This window comes from Myxocyprinus asiaticus, chromosome 1 (assembly GCF_019703515.2).
Source record: "Myxocyprinus asiaticus isolate MX2 ecotype Aquarium Trade chromosome 1, UBuf_Myxa_2, whole genome shotgun sequence".
Classification (NCBI taxonomy): Eukaryota; Metazoa; Chordata; class Actinopteri; order Cypriniformes; family Catostomidae; genus Myxocyprinus; species Myxocyprinus asiaticus.
In genome coordinates this window covers 1239458-1266906 of record NC_059344.1, presented here as the reverse complement: position 1 = coordinate 1266906, position 27449 = coordinate 1239458, and the positions used below count along the sequence as shown (strand labels likewise).

The 27449-nt window shown below is 37.9% G+C and overlaps 1 protein-coding gene across 49 annotated transcripts in view; it reads right to left on the bottom strand.

Annotated features, from left to right (window-relative positions):
• LOC127441315 (receptor-type tyrosine-protein phosphatase delta-like) overlaps positions 1-21302 on the bottom strand; it is a 157078-nt gene extending 135776 nt beyond the window's left edge. For 26 of the 49 annotated variants that reach the window (XM_051698838.1, XM_051698871.1, XM_051698907.1 and 23 more), the window contains exons 1-2: positions 21167-21302; positions 1930-2075 (exon numbers count right to left, since the gene is read on the bottom strand). In XM_051698838.1, coding sequence (XP_051554798.1) covers positions 1930-2075; positions 21167-21257 — 237 coding nt within the window. In that variant the 5' untranslated portion in view covers positions 21258-21302. Of the gene's footprint in view, positions 1-1926; positions 2076-21166 lie in introns of all 49 variants that reach the window. The other 23 variants (XM_051698611.1, XM_051698700.1, XM_051698630.1 and 20 more) reach the window with 1 other exon arrangement.
• Between the last annotated feature and the right edge of the window lie 6147 nt (positions 21303-27449).

Sequence of the window (27449 nt, the reverse complement as noted above, 5' to 3'; positions counted from 1 at the left end):
GATAATGTTGATGTTACATCACAGGCACAAAAGTCTTTGAACGGACGACAGTGGACAGTCGATTAGCCTTGACAAAGACCGATTCACTCTGGACTGACGAGACAAAGACGCTAACAAACAGTTTTAGTTGATGGCACAGCCATCGGTGAACTCTGTAGATGTATACTCACAGAAACAACCAGGACAGCTTCTCCGATTTAAAGATTAAATACTTTAGTGGTCATACGTTGCGTCATTTTTTTCACTGTCACTTTCCGCACGAAGAAATGCGCGTATGACCACACGCTAGCACTCACTCGCATGAGTTTCAGGTGAATGAGGCAGCTAACAAAGCCCAGTAGAAATTGAAATTGTTAAACAGTGTTTATTAGTGAAATGTAAGAGCGGAGGTGACGTTAGCACATTAGCTGGCGTGTTGGTAGCATGTAGCATGTGATGAAAGCAGATAAGATTCAGTTTCTGCAGGCAAAAGACATGGAGCACCCAAAGGGTCTTTCGGCCGATAAGCATCCATAGATTAGCTGAACACAAGAGTGAAGACGGCCAAGCCAAAATATGACAGAGAAATGAATAAAATCTGTGATCGGCCGTGATGCGTTTCTTTATCATGCTCGGCCGAGGTGGCGATTCGAAAACAGATAAATAAACACACTCGAGACCTGCGAACATGCACTGAGAAGAAAACAAATTTTCAGGAACACTCGTTTGACATTAGTAGCATTTCATCATTTTTATGATCACATGCCAAAAGAAATCATTTCCTCAAGTATTTGTGTCTTGTTTATCTTGGTTTTTTTCTGTCTGTCTATCAGTCTTTTTTCTTTTAGTTAGTGTTATACTTTCACACAAGACTTTATCGAGCCAACATCAAAGTTTGTTTTGTCAAGCTTTACCTATCTAGTCCGTTTATTTCTTTTATAGCATAAACCTCTCTTAATTTTATTTATACAGTATATAATGAGATATTTTTAAACAATTCATTCTCATATATTCTCTAAAAACAGAATTGTACATTTAATGTCTCTAGTTATTGGTGATTGTTTGGCGGTAGTTGCATTCAATCCATCATTTCTTCCACATGAAGGTCATTTAAATCCTTTTCTTAAGTATTTTTGTCTTGTTTTTTACAGTAGAAATATGTAAACATTAATCTAAACAAGCAGTTTTTAATTAAGCTTTTTTAAGAATAAACCTCACTTAATTTAGTTTGATTTATGTAAAAATAATAATAATAATAAAGGGGCATGAAAATGTAATTCAATCTGTAATGTATTCTCTAAAAATCAAATAATACAATTTTGTGTTTTCATTTCTCTTGTTATTGGTGATTCTCACAAAACCATATTTAACCCCAAATCGATATTAACAAAATATGAAATTATATTTTGCATATCCAAAATGAAGCCTACCTTTAAAAGCACCAAGATGTTTTGTGACATTATTTTCAGTTAATTCTCATTACTGTAACACAGTCACTGTAATACAGCAAAAATGGATGCTGTTGGACAAAGTTTATTTCTTTTTTCTATTTTTATTAAAACCAGTGAAAATTAAAGGCAGTGCCAAGGGAGTGCTATGATGTAGAAATATTGACTCTTAATTGCCCTAAAAATGTTATAAATGCTAAATGTAATTTCTTATATGTTTCTTCTGAATTTGGAGTAAAATATGACTGTGTTCTGTGACAATCTCCTGTTATATGGATGTTCAGATCTTTTTACCACACAAATACTGATAAAGACAATGATTTGTCCAGTGTGGACATTGTGACATGAATATTCATGCATGGTGATAGCTGGAGAATATGGTTAATGGCTGACTGCTAGTGGGCGGGTGTAATTAAAGCAGTGGGAGTGGCTTAATGGAGGTGTGGCTATCGTTAGCATTCACTTTGTCGAGCATTTTACATCAGAACAATAGACCTAATACCTCAAAGCGCTGGTTGCTCACTCTCTTCCCCTTCTTGTTCCACACGATCTTGGGCCGTGGGTCGCCCGTCGCCTGGCAGATAAATGAGGCAACGCCGCCCTGAACGCCCGTTTGATCATTAGGGGTTCGTAAGAACTTTGGTGGTGCTGCAATAGAGAGGGAGAGAGAGAAAGCAGAGGAAGACATGTGGTTACACAAGTTTTTTCTTACGGTTCAAGTGCATTATCGCATGGAGGTCAGAGTTCATGTGTCTCACACTCTCGGGACAAGATGAGGTCACAGAACAGAGCAGAAAAAAAAAATACAAAAAAATAACACAAATCTGGATGTGGTGATAATCCCATGATTCAACTGAACATGAACAGCTGATGTCACAGAGAGAGAGAGTTTAAAGACACACTGACATCAGCACACACTGAGATGTTTAATGATTAAATATTACGAGCAAATGAACAGATGAACTTGAACTAATTTACATGCTAGTCAGAATGCATAAACATAACGCAAACGTGAGGAATTCATTTGTCATTATATGTATTTATTTTAGGAGCTCAACTAATTACATATTAATCTTTAATATGTTTGAGTAGTATAAAATATATGAATATTTTGTCAAATTTTTGTCATTTTGCACATTATTGTCAAATAAAACGTTCATTTTGTTGACTAAAAATCTATAAATAATATGCCATTTTAGTCAGAGTGAGATTGACTAAAATGAATGAATATGACAAATTGAAATATTGAATAAATTTAAAGACATTTTTGCCAAAAGACAAAGATAATGGCAAAAAAACAAAAACTGTTTAGTCTACAGTTTTTAAACACAAACCCTTCGTTTGTCTTTCATTACATTTGATTCATTATTTTGACATTTATAGTGGCTGTCTATATATTGGTATTGGCCACTGAACAACCGGTAACACTTACAATACGTATCATGTACATTCAGACGCATCATTATATTTTTAGAGCAGTTATTCATCTCAGATAATGTTCATTTATAAAACTACGATTTGAGCTCATAATGCATTAACTATTGTTTACATACTCAACATATGCTGAAATGAACTTGCACCTAGATTAATAATTGATAGTTTATGTTGATGTTAACGAATACATGCGTTTTGTAAATTGTAACCAAACAACTTACTGTAATCAACTGATCACTTATCGTAGCCATTCACAATATTAAAAATGTGAAACAAGCAGTTACTGAGTTTCACTACCTGGTCAGTAACTCCTGTGACTGTATAGGGTGGATGCAGTGGGCCAGTGATTACAGGATGTGACATTTGCATCCCATAGATGCTGTCTATAATTGGATCTGTGTGCAGGGTGTTACCACGACGACTAAAGGGATTTTACAGCACGATCCAAAATATCTGCCAACGCCCCCCGCCCGTCCCTCTCTCTGTCTGTCTACACCAAAGCGCAGTTCTCTCAGCATGTAAATACGTAAAATCGTATCTTCTGCGGCTGTCAGGACGGGTGTCATGCAGTTATCTGAGCGCTCGCCGCGTCGTCGTGGAATACGGCATCACAGATGCAGCTGTCAGTGGATGTGCTCTAATGGCGTTTGGGGTCGACAGTAAATCCCGCTTAACGGCTCACACTGTACATCACCACATGAGCGGAGAAATTGCTTTTTGCTTTAAAACAGAGAGTGAGAGAGAGGGAAGACACATGTCCTTACTATAATCGAGCTGTTTTTATATGATGTACTAAAGGCCTGTGAAAGCATAAAGCCAACAGACATGAAAAAGTGGGTTGTGTGTGTGTGTGTGTGTGTGTGTGTGTGTGTGTGTGTGTTTTGTTGCATTGGCAGCCTGCAGTCGATTTGAAAAGGTATTATTAGTGTGAGACTTCGGCTTGCTTCAAAAACACTACACTAATATGTATGCAGTGCTTCTAGTTATTTGATCAGACTGCCAAAAGTTCAAACATTTTTATACAAAATAGCAAAAATAGTACTGTCTGAAATGAAATCACGCATACTGTTCACTTGTTATTTTTACAAAAATATACTGCACAGTGTTCAGTAAGTGGCCTGCTATATGAAACAGTGTGTGTGTTGACTGTGTTTGAAGTGTGGGAGGGATTCCAGTGTCTGCAGGTTAAAGCGGCTGCTTGAAGCATCGCCAAAAATAATCGTCCAGTGAAATCACACCAACTCGAAGCCCTCTGAAGAGGGCTAACCTCTGACCCAGACCCTCTATACCTCTGTCACTAAAAGAGAACTGGGTGGGCAAAGACCAGGAGGGACTGAAAGATGTTTTATTATAACTTTTGTTCAGAGTTCATTACAGATCAACCTGAGAATACTGGGTCGCATTCAGTTCTCATTGTGTGGCTTTTGATTTGTCGGTGTTAATTGTGCTGTGAGAGTCAGAACCACTGAAGCGGACCGGTGCCAGAACCACCACAATTGTCACGGTCCAGCACGCCTGTTGCTAGGAAACTAACGAAGCTACGTGCCGCCCACCTGGCAGCTCAGGTGGGTACGACGTCTGCCGTGTGACATTTGACCTCGATTAGAGATGAATCACGCAGGAAACGCAAGTCTGCTTCAAACGACTTCTGTACATCGCCAAGAGTCTACAAACAACAACACAAATACACGGCACTGCAAGAATTCAAACCTGTTTGATTTGTTTCAAAACTTGCTGTAAAAAGCTCTGAAAAGACACACTGACAAGTGAAAAGTCAGTGAAACTGCATTATCAAAGCAAGTGTGCTTGTGCTGTCGTTCTTTCAGATGAATGCCACTTATAAGTGTCCAAATAATTTTTGCAGCCACTGTACATCCAATCTGTGCTTAAAGACTAAAGGACTGTCTTCTAACACACACACACACACACACTTGCATGAGAGCATTGTGACCTTTCACACTGCATTAATTTAATGGTGCAGTGTGAGAATGTTTCAAGCCATTTCACAGCACAGTGACTTTATAACGGCCACAACAACATAAAATATGCCCTACCAGAGGTGACCGGCCATTCACTTGTCATTCTGTTTGACAGACAAAGAGAGAGACGTCACTAACATCAAATTACTATTAGCTACTATTATAATATGTAGTAAATCATGTAAAACAATTACCATTGCCAGTAGCATATAATGGTTTGGCTATTTCTATACAAATATATATATATTTTATATATTAGTGCTGAAATAATTAGTCGACGTTATCGACAGCATCGAATAGTTGTTTGATGTCATTTAACGTAACATGAGATCACATTAAACTAATGATGATGCATGAGAGCAGCACTGCAGTTCACGTCTGACTGAGGAGAGGAAGAATTACACAGATCACAGTCCAGATGAACTCGAAACTTTCCAAACAGCTTCAGCTGATGAAGATCACAAAGTATGAGGGAATTATAATGCAAAAATACTAAATAAGTAAATACAGAAGCACTCTTGTTGTGGAATAAGTGGAGCCAGAGCTCTTTAAAGGAAACACCCCGGCGTTACGTCTTTAATGCAGTTATATTTAATGTGTTATAACTTTATTAAAGTTCAAATAATTCAGAAGCAGATCATGTAAATAACTACAAACTCTGAAACAGTCATTTCTCTGTGCGGTCAGCGCCTCTTCTATGAGTTGTGTGAATGTCCCGATCTAAGGGGGAGAGATTGAAACTGCACCGGCTGATGCACACTCTGTCACGGGACGCTCATCCCTCGAGCGCACACACTTAATGCAGCTAGATTATAACATGATGACTCGAGACATATTGAATCATAATATATGTTTTTGTTTGGCTTGTTTTCCAATATAAATATCTAAAACTCCTTTAAAACAACATACATTTACTTTAACAGCTATACTAACTAACATATAAATATTTTTATTTTTTATTTTTATTGAATAATGTGTATCTATATAGTGCGTATTGTATACTGTACAGTGTATGTTATTATTTGTATATTGTTGAGTGTAATTATGTGTATATCAGATGTTTAAATTGTGTTGTGTTAATTTGATGTTTTAAGTTGAGTTTAATTATGTATAACAGATGTTTAAATTGTGTTGTGTTAATTTGATGTTTATTGTAAATTGGTATATGTCTCATCACTGTCACGACTGCTATGTTGATCGGAACTGCACCCAAGAATTTCACACACCATTGCACTTGTGTATATGGCTGTGTGACAATAAAGTGATTTGATTTGATTTGATTTGATTTGATACTGCAAAAGAAAAACTGTTCTCTGAGAATGTTGAATATATTATTAAAAATACAAATATTTAAAATATCTAAAAATCCTTTAGAAAAGATGCATTCACCTGAGAAGCAGCATATTAGATATTTAGACTTGATTTTAGAGATAGATCTTGAATATAAGTATATTTTATCTTTACTGCACTCGCAGAAGTATAACTGTAGAGCCAAGGAGGGTGGGGCCGGGCTGGAATGAGACACACCCGGTCCCCAATCAGCCTGATGGGGCGCGCGAGGGATAAAGGCGGCCGGGGACGACAGTTCGAGAGAGAGAGAGTTACAGACAGATGCATCAGACAGGGGGCTGGGGGCTGTGCTCTCGCAGGTGGTGGGGGGGGAGGAGCGCCCGGTGCTGTACATTAGCCGTAAGCTCTCGTTAAGGGAAACTAAGTACAGCACCGTGGAAAAGGAGTGTCTCGCCATCAAGTGGGCGGTCCTCACTCTCCGATACTTCCTTTCCAGGAATGTTGGGGAAGTGGTAGGCAGGCCGGATGTCACCCCGGCCTGAGTCGGGCGGTGGGGATATTTGGCAGCGGGGGCGTGGTCAAGCATCTCTCCGGAGAGAGAGAAAGCGGTAAGGGCGCTTACTCCTGAGCTAAATTATGTCTAACACCTGTCTCTAATTTCAGTGAGCACGGGGAGAGCGGCATAAAGAGAGCGACACAACGCTCAGAGTGGGACTGGATATGACAGAGCTGAGCCAGAGTGACCATTCCCGAATAGTGGAAATTATTTGTAGAAGCAGTGTGTGTGTTAGTGTGGAAAGAGTGTAAGGGGTTTAGAGGAAAGGAGGAGGCGAGAACCGGCTTGACAACTTAAATAATAATTTATTAACCAAAAACCCAACCAAAAACACACAACTAAAAACACAGCACAGCTGTCTGTAATTCTCTCTCTCTCGAACTGTCGTCCCCGGCCGCCTTTATCCCTCGCGCGCCCCATCAGGCTGATTGGGGACCGGGTGTGTCTCATTCCAGCCCGGCCCCGCCCTCCTCAGCTCTACAATAACCAAGTGTAAAAATACACTTATATTCAAGATCTATTCTCTTAAAGCAAGTCTAAATATCTTATGTGTTGTTTCTCAAGTAAATTAATCTTGTTTTAAGGATTTTTAGACAATTTTAAATGAAAACAAGACAAAAACACTTGATAACAAGAGGATTTCTGCAGTGAATTTCTTTACTGAATTAAACTTAATAAGAAGTATTTTTCCCTTTAATTCAGTAAATGTCATTTAGACATATTTTTAAAAGATGATTTTGTCCTCTTTATTGTTAGTAAGCACGTTTAATACAACCTTTTAAGACGGGGCACAAGCTGAATAATCGGTTAAGAGCTAATGATTATTTGTTGCAATAATCGCCTAATAGATGAATAATCGTTAAGATTCATGGATTATCAAAATAATCATTAGTTGCAGCCTTAATATATATATATATATATATATATATATATATATACACTGGCAGCCAAAAGTTTGGAATAATGCACAGATTTTGCTGTTTTGAAAGGAAATTGGTACTTTAATTCACCAAAGTGGCATTCAACTGATCACAAAGTATAGTCAGGACATTACTGATGTAAAAAACAGCACCATCACTATTTGAAGAAAGTCATTTTTGATCAAATCTAGACAGCAGCCATCACTCCAACACCTTATCCTTGAGTAATCATGATAAATTGATCATTTGGTACTAGAAAATCACTTGCCATTATATCAAACACAGCTGAAAGATATTTGGATCATTAAATGAAGCTTAACATTGTCTTTGTGTTTGTTTTTGAGTTGCCACAGTATGCAATAGACTGGCATGTCTTAAGGTCAATATTAGGTCAAAAATGGCAAAAAAGAAACAGTTTTCTCTAGAAACTCATCAGTCAATCATTGTTTTGAGGAATGAAGGCTATACAATGCTTAAAATTGCCAAAAAACTGAAGATTTCATACAAAGGTGTACACTACAGTCTTCAAAGACAAAGGACAACTGGCTCTAACAAGGACAGAAAGAGATGTGGAAGGCCAGATGTACAACTAAACAAGAGGATAAGTACATCAGAGTCTCTAGTTTGAGAAATAGACACCTCACATGTCCTCAGCTGACAGCTTCATTGAATTCTACCCGCTCAACACCAGTTTCATGTACAACAGTAAAGAGAAGACTCAGGGGTGCAGGCCTTATGGGAAGAATTGCAAAGAAAAAGCCACTTTTGAAACAGAAAAACAAAAAGAAAAGGTTAGAGTGGGCAAAGAAACACAGACATTGAACAACAGATAATTGGAAAAGAGTGTTATGGATCTTAACCCCATTGAGCTTTTGTGGGATCATCTAGACTGTAAGGTGCGTGAGAAGTGCCCGACAAGACAGACACATCTATGGCAAGTGCTACAGGAAGTGTGGGGTGAAATGTCACCTGAGTATCTGGACAAACTGACAGCTAGAATAACAAGGATCTGCAAAGCTGTCATTGCTGCACGTGGAGGATTTTTTGATGAGAACTCTTTGAAGTAGTTTAAGAAGTTCTGAATATTTTTTCAAATTGTAATAGTAATATTTCACGTTATTAATGTCCTGACTATACATTGTGATCAGTTGAATGCCACTTTGGTGAATAAAAGGACCAATTTCTTTCCATAAAAGCAAAATCTGTACATTATTCCAAACTTTTGGCCGCCAGTGTATATAAGGGAGTTGTGTGTACTATCACTCTTTTCATACAATTCATGTTCAGAAATATAGTTGCAATTTAATTCGATAACATTTGTGGTCAGTGGAGGTCTATCTATTTTCATTCTTAGTTTGAACCTGTATGAAGTAATACAGTATCTGGTATTAAAACCATAGCACATTATAGTCTATTCCAAGAATGTACTTTTATTACAAACTTACTACAAATTTACTTTTAAAACCAACAAATTTTAATATCACACATATCAATATTTTGAGGAATTGTTTATTATAATTGTTCATTCTAATTATAACAATTAATAAACTATTTTATGAACATTGGTTTCTATTATCCTACTGCTGTTGCTTCAAGGTGTGCCTAAGAATAACCCTTACTGTAAAACACTGTACAGCACAGCCCTCAAAGGAGGCCTGGTGCCTCTTGTGTGTTTGTGTTTAACGTTAACATTTAACATTAACGTTAGCAGGATCCACGGCTGACCTCTACAGAAGAGCTGCTTGTGTGTGTGTGTACGTGAGCTCCATATGGCTGACGCTCGGCTAATGAGAATCTCTGGAGAGCGATGATCTCTCAGTGAGCTCCAGCACTTTAACAGCCAGATGACGACCTTCGATAAGTACGACATCATCTACTCGTGCCATTTGATTCATGGACCGACTACGGCAACATTCGTTATCACTGAATTACTGCAGACGGCCGCGGCCCTGCACCTGACCTCAGTGTTTCCGCTAGGCCACGATGTGTGTGAGAGAGAGACAGGCAGGCAGAAGGACAGGCAAACAAAGAGAGAGACAGGTACACAGACAGGTAAAAGAGAGACAGGCACAAAAAGACAGACAGACAGGCAGAGAGAGACAGAGAGGAGAAAGACACAAAACTACAATAAAAGAGACAAGCAGAAAGTAAGACAGACATTAAAGATAGATAGGCAAAGAGAGAGACAGGCATGCAAAGAGAGACAGGTAGATAGACGGGTAAAGAGAAATACAGGCAGATACATACAGACAGACAGACAAAGAGACAGACATGCAGAGAAAGAGATACAAGCAGTTAGTGAGACATTCAAAAATACATACATGAAGAGAGACAGACAGAGAAAGAGTAATCAGTGAGACAGAAATAAAGACATACAGGCAGACAGGCAAAGAGAGAGACAGGTATACAGACAGACAGTTAGGCAGAGAGAGACATGCAGAGGGACATATGGAGAGAGAGACAGGCATGTAGGCAGCGAGATAAACATATGGGGAGACAGACAGACAGGAAGAGAGAAACAGGCAGAGAGACAGGTATGCAAAGAGAGAGGCAGGTACATAGACAGGTAAAAAGACAGGAAGAGAGACAGACATAGATAGAGATAAGCAGAGAGTGAGACAGGCAGAGAGAGAGTTAACTTGTGATCAGTAAACATTTCAATCACAGTAAGAGACTAATATTCTCATGTTCTTCACATGATAAATCTTTTGATCCTCTCACAGGAGGATTTCAGGACCTAAACTCCAATTCAAACAGCGGGTCACGGATGTCACCTGGTTTCCCAGACAACAGCGACTCACTTCGCAACCCACGAGGTTCAGTTCTCAACTGATGTCGTAAACTGAGGTACGACTTCCACCTCCGGCCACATTTACAGTCTGACATCTGCTTTTGTTGCGTTAGATGTTGACGTTCACTTCTAAATGTTTTTAGAAAATTTTTAAAAATCGTGAGTATTGATCGTTATTACCATCCTAGCGGAAGATTCCAAATGCTTGTCAGTCATTCATGTACAGCATCTTAACCTATGACAGCAACAAACAGACCAGATTTAAAATGACATCTCATGCTTTTGAGCGTTTAGCTCGAGAATCTGGCCTTGAGTGTGTGTATGGTGGTTCATGATTCCCTCTCAAGTGAGAGCATTTCGGCATTTCTCTGTGCAGTCAGCGCCACATCAATGAGTTGCGTAAAGTGACCGGGGAAGAGACTGAATCATCTCCCGGCTGATGCAAACTCTGGCACGGGGACGCTCGTCACTCACGCGCGTTTGCTGCAGCTAGATTATAACGTGATGGCTCGCGACGTAGTGAATCATAATATATGTGTCATGTTCACTGTGTGTATCTTATCATGAAGAAAATTGCCGATACGCAGCTCTATTAAGAAGAGAAAGTTTGTTTTTAGTGAGAGTGTTAAAGATGGACTGAAGTGAACATAAAGGTGAGAGTGTCTTAGCCCAATATACACTGGAACAAAATATGTTTTTGATTAGTCTTTTCTGACTTTTTTTCCAAAATAATATCTAAAATTCCTTTAAAACAACATACATTAACTTTAGGAGCTATACAGCAGATTGTTATAGGAGAATGTTCGACATTAAAGCTTGTCCGGGACATGTGGGTTTTTGAAGGGGCAAGTGAAGGAGAATTTTACTTACCCAACAGGACAAGCAGACTAATTAAAATGTCAATAATGAAAACACAACTGGCTATACAGTATCTGTGATAGGCTAGGCCTGTGTCACTTATTAGAAAGTTCTTACTCTTATTCTGCTGTTGAAAGTAATCCAGAGTATGCAATTTTATAATTCGCTAGTGATCTGGTAACAGTTGTGCACTGTTTGATTGACAGGCAGCGTATGTGTGTGTGCTGTACATGCTCGTGTGTTCAGAAAATGCTTGCTCTAATGCACAACCTGAACGGTCAAATATATTTGTGGTTTTGAAGCTGGTATTGAGAATCGTCATATTTCACTACCGACTACTGAAATTGTGGTATTGTGATAATGTATAGCCTTTATTGTACATGGTAGATGTTGCTGCAATAACATGATGAAAAAGTAGATCTCGTGTGAGCATCCCTGCTGTAAATGATGTGATGGAGGCTTTCCTTTATTTGACTACCATACGTAACATAAAATAATTATCATATGATAACAGTCCCCTACCCAGTGCAGTTTGCAGTTTACATTTCAAGTTCAAGGAAATCCACTGTTAAAAAGACAATTATTATTTTATTTTTTTAAAGTTCAATAAATGCATGATGTTTCCAAAGTCAATGAGTAATCGTGATCTCAATACTGACCAAAATGTTCGTGATTATGATTTTTGCCATAATCGAGCAACCCTACTGTGAGCAATGTCAACGTTCAATGTAAGACCCATTTTGAGGGTGCAAGAGAGCCAGAGCAGTTTCTCTCAAGTGGGAATTTATCAAGCAAGAATTTTCCAATTTCCAAAAGCACAGCTGGAACCACCTGTCTGAAATTATCATTGGTCAATGGATGCCTACATCAGTGTGCATTACAGCAAAGAATTTCCCCACTTTTTCAAACCCCTTGCAATGCACCATCCCCTTTTAAATTAAAGGACAGAATTATCTGATGCTGTGTATTCTTGCCGGTTCCTATAGCTTAACTGGCAGAGTGTGGCGCTAGCAGTGGCAAGGTCATGAGTTCGATTTCCAGGGAACATAGATAGTGAAAAAAGATATACATTGAATGCACTGAAAGTCGCATTGGATAAAAGAGAATGTAATGTGAACTCTGTGTAGGTCCCCAATCTCTAACAACATTGAGAGAAACATGAATTAGATCTCATTTGGCCTTGGTTACACTTCTCCAGAACTTTTGAAGGTTGTAATAGTCTCAGCAGATCTGGTGGAAGCTTAGAGCTTGTTTTACCGGAGTGGCATAGCAAGTGCAAAGGTTCTAGTAAGTGACCGTGTACCCCGTTGTGATGGTATCACCAAGCACTGCTCACTTATTGACTACAGAGAAGTACAGGGAGCATAAATCTGTAGGCAGTTCTGAAGGCCAGCATCAAAGCCTTAATTTATTGTGGGCAGCTACAGTTGGCCAGTGGAGTGAGACCAAGTAGGCTGTGATGTGGGGCCTCCTAATTTGCTTGATGATCAGACATGCCACTGCATTCTGGATCATCTGTAAGGTTTTAATTGTGCTAGGTAGTAGGCTGACCAACAGAGCACTGAAGTAGCCCAGTTTTGAGATGACAAGAGCTTGGCCCAGATGCTGCGGAGCATATTCAGACGAGTACGGTCTGATTTTCATGACCGGATGGATGATGCAGGCAATTATATTTCACTGGCCATCAAACACTACCCAACAACATCTGGATGACCTGGCTGTTGTTAGTGTTGTTGAACCTAGCTGTGCTGTTGTGGACTGGCTGAGAAAACAAGAAGTTCTGTCTTTGCAAGGCTGAGGTGGTGGCAATTGTTCATCCAGGACAAGACGTGTACAAGGCAGGCAGTGATACGAGCAGAGATAGTGGGGTTGACAGGCTGGCATCATCTGTGGTAGGAAGAGCCGTGGGCCATTATGATTGGACCCAATGATGTTGTTTGTATCAAGAAGAGAAGCAGGCCAAGCAATGAACCTTGAGGCACCCCAGTGGTTAGCCAATGTGACTTGAGACAACCCTCTCCTCTAGGAAACTTTGAAGGTTCTGGCAGAGAAGTAGAACTCAAGCCAGCAAAGAGCAATTCCTGTGATGCTCAGACCAGAGAAGATGCACAGGACAATCTGGTTATTCATCTTGTCAAAGGCAGCAGACAGATCTAGTAGTATGAAGATGGATTATATGATGTCAGCACTGACCAAACGCAGGGTCTCAGAGACGGACAGCGAGGCAGTTTCCAAGGAATGTCCACTTTTGAAGCTGGACCTTTAAAACACACGGAAATGTTTGTTTTAAAAGGAAAATGTGCTGCGGTTGGGATGCAGATAACGCCAAATGAATGCTTTAGCAACAGATGCACTTATTATTGATTTGATCTTTTTATTTTCGATTCATTCCTCCTCCCAGAGAAAAAAAGAGAAACAGATGAAATTAGATCTTTTGTTCCTGTGAGCTTATTGGACCTGACCATGTGACCATCTAAAGGATGCTGAGAGTGTGAGCGTGCCAGTCAGAGTCATCTGACTTGGTGGATTGGCAAAAGAAAGAATAAGTGGACTATGGGGCCTCCACATGACTCGTGTCAGTACTTAAACGCACTGCTCAGCGCCACTTGCCACTTTTATATCCACATGAAAAGCTTTACAGAAAAAGTCCTGTTTCAATTTTAGTACTGACATCACCTAAGTAATGATACATCATCTGAATTGTCCGGTTATCATTGGCTGACGCTTCCAAACGTCAGCGCAAACACAGTCAACCTTTGAGTGCCAAAAATGAGTGGTGTGAGTTAATGTCATACTTTTCATAACCTGGTACAACCAGCTGAAACATGCTCTGCATTTCCTGTTTTATATCAAGCACTCCTGCATTGTTTGTCTCTCTTGTTTTTAGAGGAAGAACAACAACAGGCAAAAAGAAAAAAGACAAATGAGTGGACATGGAGAGAGGAAATGAAGAATTGGCTTCCATTTCATTCTTACCCTCATTTTCTTTTTGTCTCTCGCTCTGTCGTTTTTTCTTAGCCTACAGTCTTCACAGTTAGATTTATGCCATTTATCACACTGACAATATCCTCTCTCTCTCTCTCTCTCTCTTGCTCTCTCTAATGGATGAGTTTCATTCTGTCTGTTTAACAGTGTTGCGGAAGCTACTTTTAAACTTTAGCTTCCGAAGCTGTAAACAGCACTTATAGTCAAGCTACCCTTTTGAAAAATGTGTTAGCTACACTATAAACTACTACAGCAGCATTTAACTAAATATTTTGTGACTAAAAAGAAGATAAAGCAAATTTATCAGTAAATCCCTTATCAGTAATCAATCGAGTTGTTCAACATGTTTGATTACTGCCTTAGTTCACTCGGATGTAAAGCTGCATGCACAATACAGTGTGACACAAAAAACAGCACTGTAGCTTTTTGTGTCGCGCTACACCGCTACTCGTTGGAACAAACAACATGGTACTGAAACAGCTTGAAAGCCACACAAACCTTTTCCAATGTCTAACGTAAAGCTGACGGAAAACACTCTCTACACACACACTGAAGAATGGCGTGTGCACACCCTTTTTGGAGGAGTTTCACAGATGGTGAAAGGAAGTGACTGTGTGAGATGCACAGTGGGACACACTCACACATACTTCTCAGGGCTGCCATAAGGGACATATGTGTGCATATCACAATGATTCTGTGTGTGTGTGGTCCACCATGACTCCATACAGGTTCACATTTAAAGATGGAATGTGCAATTATTTGCAAGTCAATATGAATAAGAGCATCTCAAAAAATCCCCCCTTAGCAGCTGCGAGGCACTCTTGATGTACGCTTCTGCAAAGCTTGAACTAAGTGGACTAAGGAGTGAATAGTCTCAAAAGCCAGACTCTTTATAATCAGCATAAAGTCTGGGGCACATTGCCGCTTATTCTAGTTTAAACGTGCAATTGGCACTGACATATCACAGCATCTTAAGTATTTAAGGTTGAGATTGTCATTAGAGACAGGGCTCAAATGACCAAACTTGAGAAACAATGTAGTTTGGGCCAACAGAGTCATTAGCTGAAGCTTCTAGGAAATGTTCTAAATGATGTTTCAGCGGTTGCGACAGATATTTGACCTCTCAATATGAGTTAAGACCCTTTAAACCGAAGCTCTTAAAAACAGTTCAAATACTTGAGTCGCATTACTGGCCATCTCTCATTGTGATGTCACAGATGAAGAATGTGTCGCGCAGTGATTATCGTGTTTTGCGAGCAGTATTGAGTTTGCAAAGCTGAAATGTCACAAGAGTCTAAGAGAGCGATTATAAATCTATATCAAACAGAGAGAGGCCAATTGAATTACTGTCTAATCAATACATCTTGGATCTGGTACAAATAGAGTTCAGAATGAACAGTCTGTGTGTGTGTTTCACCAGTGATCGCCATGGCAACCCCCTGACGAGACGTAATAGTGAAAATGCCTCCTGCCCCACCCAAACGGTCACGCTTGAATGGATGGAATAGTTCAGCCAATTAAATCTCGTAATGAGCGGCAGCAGTTCAGGAAGTGTGAAATTGCTGTTGTTCTCATTCTGAACAGAAGAAAAACAGCACTCGCTGACTTATTGATCCCGTGTTTTCTTATTTATTTATTGTATTTTTTTGCGAGGGGTTGGGTCTCCGAGTATAGCTATGTTTGGAGGCACATTCCACAAATTGTTTTTTTTAATTTTTTTATAGCAAAATGGTGATTTTGTCCTGTCTCACCTATAAAGGCCTTACTTTCTATTAAAATCATGCAAAATGTTATACATTTGTTCTATATTTAATGTTTATTGCTAAAAAATGGAAATATTGCAAATCCCATAAAATGAATGAATAAAATGGTTCATATTATATTTAGTGTGACCTCCTGAGGTTGACGATCAACATTTTCTAAAGGTTAAATGCCTCCTTTTACTGACCATTTGCTGAAACAAAAGGACTTTTAGAGAGTCTCAGGCCTACACTGTTAACATCTTTAATTTCAGTATGTTTACATGCAAAATATTGCACAATGCAAATATTTCAAATACAGTATTTACGCATAAATACGTGACGAGTGCCAGAGATGTGTCCAGAGACTTCATCTGGACCATCTGTTTTACATTTATTAACTGCACCAGAGACTGTTTAGCAGTGATGGGCCACTTCTACTAAAATGAATGGGAGAAATTGGAATGCTCAACCAAGGAGCTCTAGCACCCAACGGTCAACGGATGTAGAAAGGAAGTCCTGCCTTACAGTTAAAAGAGCCAATCACCTTTTAGATACAGACATCGCCTGTCAATCAACTCGAGAATCCGCATGCACATTAGCTATAGAAGCCGGGGATATTGCATTTTTTGGCGAAATATGAGGTAAAGAATCACAATTTATAATACCAGTATTGTCAGATTTTACTGCTGAATTGAAATATGTTCTTTGATCGTAATTTTGACCAACCGTTTTTGAGATTTTGGTCTTTCTCCATTCAAGTAGACAGGAGCTGCACTGGCATGACTGGAAATAACCTCCTGAGAGCATTCCAAAGATGGCCGACAGTGGACTGACTCCCTAGAAAGACTCTGACTGCACTGATGAATATTCATGAGCTAGCATGCAGAGTGGACAATTATTAAATGTGGGTGACGCCCCCTTGAGAAACGTCCCATGGCATATCAGTTCATGTCCGATAGACATGACAAAATGAGCTGTAACCTGACCACGGGAAAAACCACTGTTGGCATGTGTGTGTGTGTGTGTGTGTGTGTGTGTGTGTGTGTGTGTGTGTGTGACCAGACACTAAGCAGCTGCTACAGTGCAAAGCTTGTGGGCATGACAAACTTCAACATGTGTGAATGCTGCTTCGGACTTTCTGTCTCTTGGACTGTCTGTCTGTCTGTCTGTCTGCTTCTCTCTCTGTCTGTTTTTACTTCCCATCTCTATTAATAATAAATAAAACACACAAGCAAACACACAGTCTATTTTCAGTGCAGATTTTTGGCCGTGAGCTGTTAGATTTCATTTACATAATTATGAACAAACACTGAAACAGATTTAATCTCTGGAAAGAAAGTCTTTGCAAGACTTTTTTATTTTTTACTTCAAATAATGTCCAACATAAAGTTAGACAAATCTATTTTCATTTATTTATTTTACCCACTAATGTATATTGAAATGAAAAAATGTATTATGAATAAATAAACAATAATTAAAAAGTAGGGATGCATTGAAATGGAATTTCTGGGCCAATACCGATAAAAATTACCAAAATAACGCGGCAATGATTGAGCCTAAGTAGCACACATCTATACTTTTTGTTACGTTTTGTCATGTTAATTCCACTATTGGTGCGATAATAATATTTACATTTTCCCAGTTATTGGCCAAAAACATATCAGCCGCCGATATATCGAACACCCCTATGAAAAACATATTTATCAAAAATGAAGGTTCTCTCATTTTAACTAATAGTTTGTAATATAATCAGTGTTGGTTGCAATCTAATTACTTTTAGTACAGAAATCAGATTACAGTTACTGACTTTCAATAAAGTTACTTTTAAATTACTTTTAATTACTTTATTGGGTAACACATTTCGAATATTAAATATGTAAAATACATTTAAAACTTACATTAACAGACAGACAGCTGAAGGGCTGAAGACATTATTTTGAACTTGTTGAGCAGAAAAACAAAAGGTTTTAGAAAATATATAAATAAAAAAAACTAATTCAGAAAGTAATTAGTAATGTGATTACTTTCCAAATGAAGTAATCAGTAAAGACAGTAATCTGATTACAACTTTAGAGTAGTATTTACTTATTTATAGTTAAAAAATTTTTAAATAACTTACCTAACACTGAATATAATCAGTACTGGCATTACATATACTGCTAGCGCCAATATTATTGAATAATTTCTGAGAAAATAGCTTGCTGTCTACACATAGAAAGCTACCTTATTAGGGAACATCCTGAAATGCAACCTCTTAAATGACGGATTTGGTACGCTCTACATAGACTGCAACTTTGCACGGCAAATACATATTGCTTCTCAAATGAAGCACAAAAGAGACAATTGGTTTAGGTTTCAATATTCAAGTGTGACGTTAGCATGTTGCTAAGCTAACAATGCAAAGTTATGAGCATAAATATACACAGCACACATTAATATTAAACACAAAAGCACATTTTTATTCAGTATTGAATGAAATCTGTCATCTTGTCCGCCATCTTGGATTATTTTGGTGGTAATCTGGGATTGCGCTCTCTAGCTACACGCTACATGCAATGCTGCCTTAGAATCTAGCCAAGGGAATGTATCTAACAAGGAAGCTTAACAGCTTTCACGTTTGGAGTGTGCCTATGAGGAAGACAGCTCACGAGGTTCTGGAACAGAACTCCGTTTCTCTCTCTCTCTCTCTCTGAGTTCATGATTATTTCTGTCATTTTGTCATCAGCTCCGGAACAGCGCGCCACTAATTAAAGCCTGAAGCCGCAAACGAGCTGACAAGATTTTACAAGCACAGCAAATCCTACATATGCACTAAAATTAAACGCCATCAAATATCACATAACCGCATATGAGTGCATATATATATATATATATTTAACACTTATAAACTTTTATGATCATAGATTATGCAAAATTAGAAACAGACCATGCATTAAACCAGAGATGCCCAAACTAGGGTCCTATGACCTTTGATTTGGCCCGCCTTGAAGTATATGACAACAGTGGAAAAAAAATGCTATTAACGCAGCTTTTCATTGCATTAATTTAGCAGATTGCAGAGTAATTTTATTTATTTATTTTTGTATAATGAAATTATACAATATTATTATTAAATATTGTGCACAATTTTAATAATTTCTGCAATTTGCACGTTCATAATCTGGGAAATTCCCACACACTTTTATTCACTTTACAGTGAAGCTGCAAATTAGTCTCTATATTAGTAAACCAATAGATACAGATGAACAAATCAAATCAATAAACTTGTTCTTTGTAACAAACTGTAATTCCAGAAGCTGCACAAATAAATCTGCTCTGTCTCTCCCTCTCTCGTGCAGCTGTCAGCAGTGTCAGAAGTGTGAGCATATGAAGTGAAAAAGTGCTCTGTCGCATAGATACTGAACTTAAGATGTTACAGATGTATAAACCTTTGTAAACCTGTTAATTCAACATGCAAATGGTGTTATACCACATCTCCGTAAGCGAGCAACGCGATCAAACTCCATCATTCCTGATTAGAATCAACAAAACTGTTAACATTGCAAGCGCGTAACAGCGAACGCCTTTCATATCTTGGCGCTCCTTCATTTTTCATAATGCTGCACATTTGCAAGAAGGGCAGAAATATCAAAAATACTTTGTGTAATGTTCCAACTGCATGATGAAGAGAGACACTTAAACACCTGTTACATCTCTCATCTCCATCTCTAGTTCCATCCAGGGTCAGAAATTAACAGAGGCTCTGAGCTAAAAAATCCCCCTGCAATCTGATATATCCATCGCGTTCTTCATTTGAATTTTCACTGAACATTATTTGTTTTGTACCGTCTGTTGTGCCGATGGTGCCGAGTCAGTGGAGGATGCTCGCACCATAAATGCCCACAGACGGGCACTCCGCTTCTCACGCTTTGCATCAGTTCGGTGTCATTCTCACGCGCTAAAATGATCAAATGCTACAATGTAGTTAATAATAATATTAACAATGTGTTAAATAGCCTAGATGTTAATGATACAATAATAATTTGACAGAACATTAACCACTTCATATCTCTGACTAATGTTCATTGTTTTACTAAATTGGCTTGAAGGAGTTGTTGACCAACAGAGCACTGAAGTAGTCCAGTCTTGAGATCACAAGAGCTTGGCCCAGATGCTGCGGAGCATATTCAGACGAGTACGGTCTGATTTTCATGACCGTGTTTGATGTAGGCAATTATATTTAACTGGTCATCAAACACTACCCAACAACATCTGGATGACCTGGCTGTTGTTAGTGTTGTTGAACCTAGCTGTGCTGTTGTGGACCAGCTGGGAAAACAAGAAGTTCTGTCTTTGCAAGGTTGAGCAAATAAATTGTTTCAGTAACAATGCACGTTATGCAATGCCCCCATACGAGCCATGTAAGGGGGTGACTCACCACCCCCCCAGTGGATGGACAGGCCTTCATTTAAATGACATTAGCATATATGCAAATTAAACACAAAGATGTTGATGTTATAGTGGCTGTACGGAATGCAAATTTCAGACTGCCTTGCAGCCATATGCAAATACGGCTATTCTAACAATAGAGCACAAATTCAACATCAAATTCATGACAGAGGAACAATCATGTTATGCAATGACCAGATAAAACTTTACAACAATGGAAAGATTATCTTTAATATGTCATATATTTAATATATTTTACACATATGGTATATATTTAATAACTTCCTACTCATCTTTGTTAATTTGTTAAATTGTAAATTGCAGGAAATGTTTATTCAACGTTTTTAGCCTGGAGGTTAAGGCTACATTTTGTATATTTTAGGTATGTTTAAAATGACTGATTTGTGTTGTTACCTGTGATTCTGATGTATGATATCTTTTTTTGTCCTACATGTGTGGTTTAGCCCCATTCCTCAATATACAACTCGCTTTTGGCACCACCTTGTGGATATTTCACCTCAACAACACTTCCAGCTTCGGCCACAGGGGGCAGCGGTTCAAACAGACCCATTTCAGCAGCAGACCTTTCGACTGTTTCTTTATGCAAAATATAATTTCTTATTTCTTTCTTTTGATTTTGGGGTGAAATATGAGTCAGATGAGGAACTTTTGTGTTTGAGTCAAAATGCGACAGAGAGACAGAGTGAGATACAGATGAGACAAGAGCATACGTGTGTAGTTAAAGGTGAGACTTACACTCGGCATTGGCGAGCAGGACGGTGGCGGCAAGCAGCAGCAGAGACTGTCGAACGGAGGGGAACGCTACATGGACGCTTGACACAGGCATGATGTTATGAGTGTGCCAGCACACAACGTTCCTGCAACGCTCTCACAACCTACAGAGACAAAAAACAACAACCAATGAACCAGTGCATACATAACATTCCTGTAATGCTCTCAAAACCTACAGAGACAAAAACAACAACCAATAAATGAATCAATAAACATACAACACTCCTGCAAAAACAAAGACTGAAAATCTGAAGTTACAACTGTTCAGATCGCAAAACAACTGTACATAATATAAATATGTGTATTTATGCAATATGATTATATATTCATAATGCATGTTGTTTAAAATGATTGCAGTCTCATTATTATCTATTTATTATGGTGTCAAAAAGCAGAAATAATAAAAGTGGCACTGTCTCTTTAAAAAAACGGCAGTTCTGTAAAGAGCGTCTGTAAATGAGCGCATGTTAACATGAGAGACTCAAATCTGTGCTATTTTTGTTGTTGTTTTTGATCAGCAACTGACTGTAAAGAACAGAAAGGGTATTAAAAGAGACAGTATTCAATGACTAATGGGTCGCGTGGATCTCGTCTTTGGACACACATTACATGGAACAACTTTTACTCCCAACATGCTGCTGAACACTTCCCGACTAAACGACACAATTACTGGTGAGTGAAATCTTAACATTTACCAGCCAGTTGCCAAATATATACATTTTAGTCGCATAGCGCGTGCAATTTGGTTGCAGATGTGAGTGATTTCCTCTCACTGTAGTAAAAGATTGATCTTGGGATTTAAGAATCGATAACGCTCAAACGAAGATCGCAATGCATAAAAATAATAATAATAATAATAAATACTCACCCCTAATCCATATCACATCGCTTGTGCAAAATAATCATGTCATTTGATTACATTACCAGTCAAGACGGACTGATGGACTAATTGTTTTGACTGATATTGTTTTACCGATATTCACAACGTTCTGATTAATCGTAATCAGTTCTTCAAAATCGGATCTAATGATACATGCCGTCTTCTCAATGGTTTTGTAAATGACTTGTTTGCATAAATTACTCAACCTTTTACACAGCAAACATTCATATTGTGGCAAAACAATCAGACATGGCTAGTTGCGACCGTTCATATTGCAAAAACAACTGAAAAATGTAATATATTCATAACGCATGTTGTTTTCATTGTTGTAGTCTAATGATTATTTATTTATTGTGGTGTCAAAAAGCAGTAACAACAAAATTAACTATAGTAAAAGTAACAATAAAATAAACATGTAAAATTATACTGTTGCAGCTATCGCTCACAATATTTTTCCTGTTAATGTTGTCTGAACGACTGCATTCTTCAATTTTATGGCACTTTAATAACAAAAAAATGTAACTGTTAAAAATGATTTAAATAAAAATCAGTATTTTTCAGATGAATAGAGTATATTTATTTAACATAAATGTAACAGTAGTATTTACTTTTATCCTCGTTTAATGACATTTCTGTAATTTATCATAAGAAAACATTCTTCATGTGTGTTATTCCATGATTAGTGCAGAAATGTTATCTTCACCAATCAAACCTCTTTATTACTGCAGTACAAACACAGAAAACGGCCCGTTCTGTTCCTGCCACACACGCTCACATACGGAAGTCAGAGTTGGCATGTGCCCGGCGCCCGCAGAGTGATGTCACACACAACGGGCAGCGCCACGCTTTCTATTTCTGTCCACGATACCATCAGTCCTCTTTCTATGAAACAGACTTATTCATGAATGTGACAGTGTGTGTAATTTTTGCCTGATTAATGAATAGTTCAGATTTCAGCTGCTCAAAGTCTCACGGCACCAGCGCTTTTGTTCAGAAACTGAGAGACAGACAGACACGGAGAGATCTCTTATGATTTATACTTGATGAGTGAAGGACGATTCTTCGCTGAATATGAATTTACATCACACACACACACACACACAAAGCCTCTGTGTTTCTTTGAGCAAACACTCTGACTAGAAATCTGACAGATCAGTAATACCGCACGTCGCTCACGCTGGCAGACGATTTGTAAATAAAGGACAAAATGGCACGCATTTCTTTTGCTGTTACTCATCAGTCTGACGTTGACACGCACAGAGAGAGAAACAGAATTGGAAATCAAATGAAGTCAGTTCATTCACTCAGTGTAGAAATAAATGCTTCTTCTGTGACAGTCGGTTTATGTCTTTATTGTCATACATGTTTTGACTTTGAACAAAATGAATATCACAGTATGAGTCATTTGATATTACAGTATGTATTACAATATAGTTACAATATAATATGTTTGCTGAAAATATGGGTTATTTAAGCCATTAAACATTACATTTAAAAGCCATCTTTTTTTAACATTCAGAAGCAATAAATGTTGCACACACTTATTAAACATTTGTTTGTATTTTTATATATGGATTGGCTATGACCACAACTTATATTACGGTGAGAGAACTTTTATATCACTGTTACAGTGTTTCTTTAGAAAGTTCTGTTTGCAGCTGTTTTAAATGTTTTTTTTGTTGTTTTTTTTTGCAATTTCACAGGATAAACTGGGTAATTTTAGTAATTGAATATTATATTCGATAGCCATATTTTTTACATTTATAGATCTAAACCACAACTGATCAGATGTCTGTTTTGTGTATCATTTCTGAACACAATTACAGAACATTATCAGTGTGACTGACTGAGCGTTTAGTATTTCTGTGTGTTAAAATGAGCAGAAGGAGAAATACATCCTATTCTACACAACTATTTACTAATATAGTTCATTTATTCACTTTTATAATTACTGTATATGTCTGTGTGGAGCGATTCATCAATCGTTCCTCCATCTCTTCGGATGCCTTTCTGCTCTGAAAACTCTTGTTTCCGTTGAGTTTAAAGTACATCTGGTGGAGTACATGCAGCACTCAAAGGCCAGCCGTAATTAAAATGCCAAGTTTCTGCTTTTATCTAAATGCTAATTATGTGTGATAGATTCACAGCTAAATGACATTAGAGAGAACAGCAGGCGTTTCCGTGGCACTTTAGCACGGAATAACCGCTGCAGCACCGATAATAACAATACCAGCGGCAGTGAACGTGTTTCCAAAGACAGTTCGCTTCTGGAGAGATGAGGAGGTACAGTGGTTAAAGATCTGGCTGGCAACTGAAAGGTTTTAGCTTCAAACCTTGACACACATAGATAAGTCAAGTCCACATTGCAACATCTACATTACCTGGTTTTGTTCAAGTCAAAAATATTAATTTAACATCAGCATGACTAAATCAACTTAACTACATCAGGTTTCTCCAACAAGTAAAAAATCAATCTTGCAAATGTTAGAGGTTACCACTTTTTTTTACGGTGAACTGAACACTTTTACACATTAACATTTACACTACTACGTTTTCAATTGAACGCACTGTTTTTGTCTATGTTTACAACTCTCATCTGCATTGGGACAGCAGATTGCAGTTTCCAACACTGAAAATGTACTTTAGAAAACACTCTCCCCTAACACATTTTGGACAATGATGATGAATGTCAAAAAAAACATATTAGTGTGGTCATGGCCTTAGACAGGAAAAACCGTCTGACTGACATGTAAAGTTACCAACCACAATTTGTTACAGAAAGCCCAGAAAAAAATGCAGACTTTGAGGTCTGAAGTACAGATTATTTCCACATTAACAGAAGTACCTTGCTTAATGTATTGTTGCCATGCTTTTTTATTTTATTTTTTTATTTTTTTAAACTTGCATAAATACAATAATAATAATAATAATAATAAATATAGCTGCAAGCAGCGATTAGCGGGGTTCAAGCCTTAATAATAATAATTATTATTATTATTATTATTAAAGTATAATTTGTAATCAGATGCTTATTTATTATGGTGCCAAAACGATAACTTGTGAGTCTTTTTAACTGATTTATTAAACAGTTTTGATGCCAAGGACCATCAAATATGATCATCCCCTTGCATGTGACCCCCTTCCTAAAGAATAAAACTAGCTGTATATTTACATGTATGAACATTGTGTGAGTAAAATAGTAAATACTGTATAATACAATGTTAAAATTAAAATGTTGTAAAATTAAAGAATTGGCATTTATATTGTCATTGTACTAAAGCTCAAATAAATGTCATTATCAAAATGATATCAGGAAATTCTTTACTTTGTATTATGTATTCATAAACCTGAAGAGAAACCAAATTAATTTGAACAACAAACACTTTTTAAATGAAATAAGTAGCTTGCTTAATATTTTAATAAATTATATTTTTTTAAATAACAACCCTTTATAAATATACAATATGACTCTAATGATAATAATAATAATAATATGTATTTAAAAATGAATAATACATTATTATTATTATTATTATTATTATAAATACATATAATGACAATAATAATAATAATAACTTAGTAGTAGTAGTAGTAGTAGTATATTGATATTCATATGTCATCTAATGATTATTCATTACTGTCAAAACGATCAAAAACTTTTTTTGACTGGTTTATTAAAAGAAAAGAGTAATTTGTTCATAAATCTGGCTACACTGATCGCACTGTATGTTGCGTGCATTCAACTAGGACAACACGACAGAAAGATGTATTGAGAAAGATTTGTTTTTCTTATCTTGTGGTAAACAGTATTTTAATCTCATCACATTCAATTCAGTCTGCAAAACTCACAACAAAGTGGAAACACTGCTGCAGTGAACCAACCCTGAAAACAGAGCACAACTACCAAATGATTGAACAGTCGCCTGTACATCGAGTTAAAACAAAAGAGGCTGCCAACAATCTCAGTCAAACATTTATCACATAAATCACACACACACACACACACACACACACACACGTTGAGGTTTGTAAATCTCTGATAAGGCAGTAGTGAGCGATGAAATGGAGTTTGCCAAAGCCCCTTCTCTGGATGAAGATTAGCCGAGCGTGTTTCCACAGGTCTGTCGTCTGGACTGCGAGACAAACGTTTGTTTGGATCTCCTTTCATGTGGTTTTTGTAATGCAGCAGAGTTTCGAGGAGGAGAAGATGGCCTGTTACTCAGCATGTGTCTGCAGATGTAAATCAGTAACTGGAGAGCGTCAGTGACCGGAGGAAAACGTTCGGCGCAGGTGCAGGTGTTCCACGTGTGGCTGATTTCATAGTCAAAGCAGAAACACACATTTGTGTAAATACACCCCAGACGCACACACAGGTGTGTAAACACACACACACACACACAAGTTTATCCCATTGAGATCGGCCTCATTTCACCCAACGTCTGCAGAGCTCCTGTACACACAACTCACAGATACTTCCAGAATTTACTCGGTTACCTGTTCAAACGTACTGTGACGGGATTGAATAGTGCTTTAGTTTTAGGCTAAGTGACAACATTTATTAAAGTCCAATGTGCAATTTTATGGCTACATTCAAATGCTTCTGGCTTCTGAATGATTTCTAAGATGTTGTAAATGTTGAGTAAGTTTGAGCTGAAACTTTTGATTCACTCACAGGAGCGTGGCGCTACGACTTTCCTGTCAGAGAGCAAGCTAACACGCTAAATTAATGAACGGCGTTTTGTTTGGAAACACTCCGTGTGCCGTATGATATATTGCCTTTCAGGTTCTCTTTTGTCTCAGCCAGAAAAGCCATTGTCACCACTTCTGTTCAGCTGTGCACGTTTCCTTCTGCGTCGCAGAGCAAATTAGTCTCCGAAACGCATGCTAGAACTATTGTCGCCATGCAAATCTTGCCCCAGTTCTGTAAACAAAAGCCAAACACCTGGTTTTGTTCCTTCTACTCGTTTGACCCTTAAAACGAGAACAGTGAGGTGACATCATGACACTTTGATATCTGCCATGTTACTGAATGATTATCATATTCATACACGACAGTGTTTACGGCAGGAGGAAATGAAGATAAATCCACTGTTAATTCTCCACGTGTTATTCTCTCATCTGCGTTATTGTTTTTGGAGTCCACAGACCACAGATTCATGAGTACACTGACCTCATTTACCCCTGTCTGTCCTCACCGTAGTGTACTGACATTATACACTCTTATTTACACACTCAGTATTTTACTTTTCTGCTCTGTTCATTATATCATGCTACTCCTTCTGTTTCTGCAGTATGTGCACAATGTATGCACATTTTCTGTATGCATGAAATGCATGAGATATTATGTGTGTGTGTGTGCGTGTATAT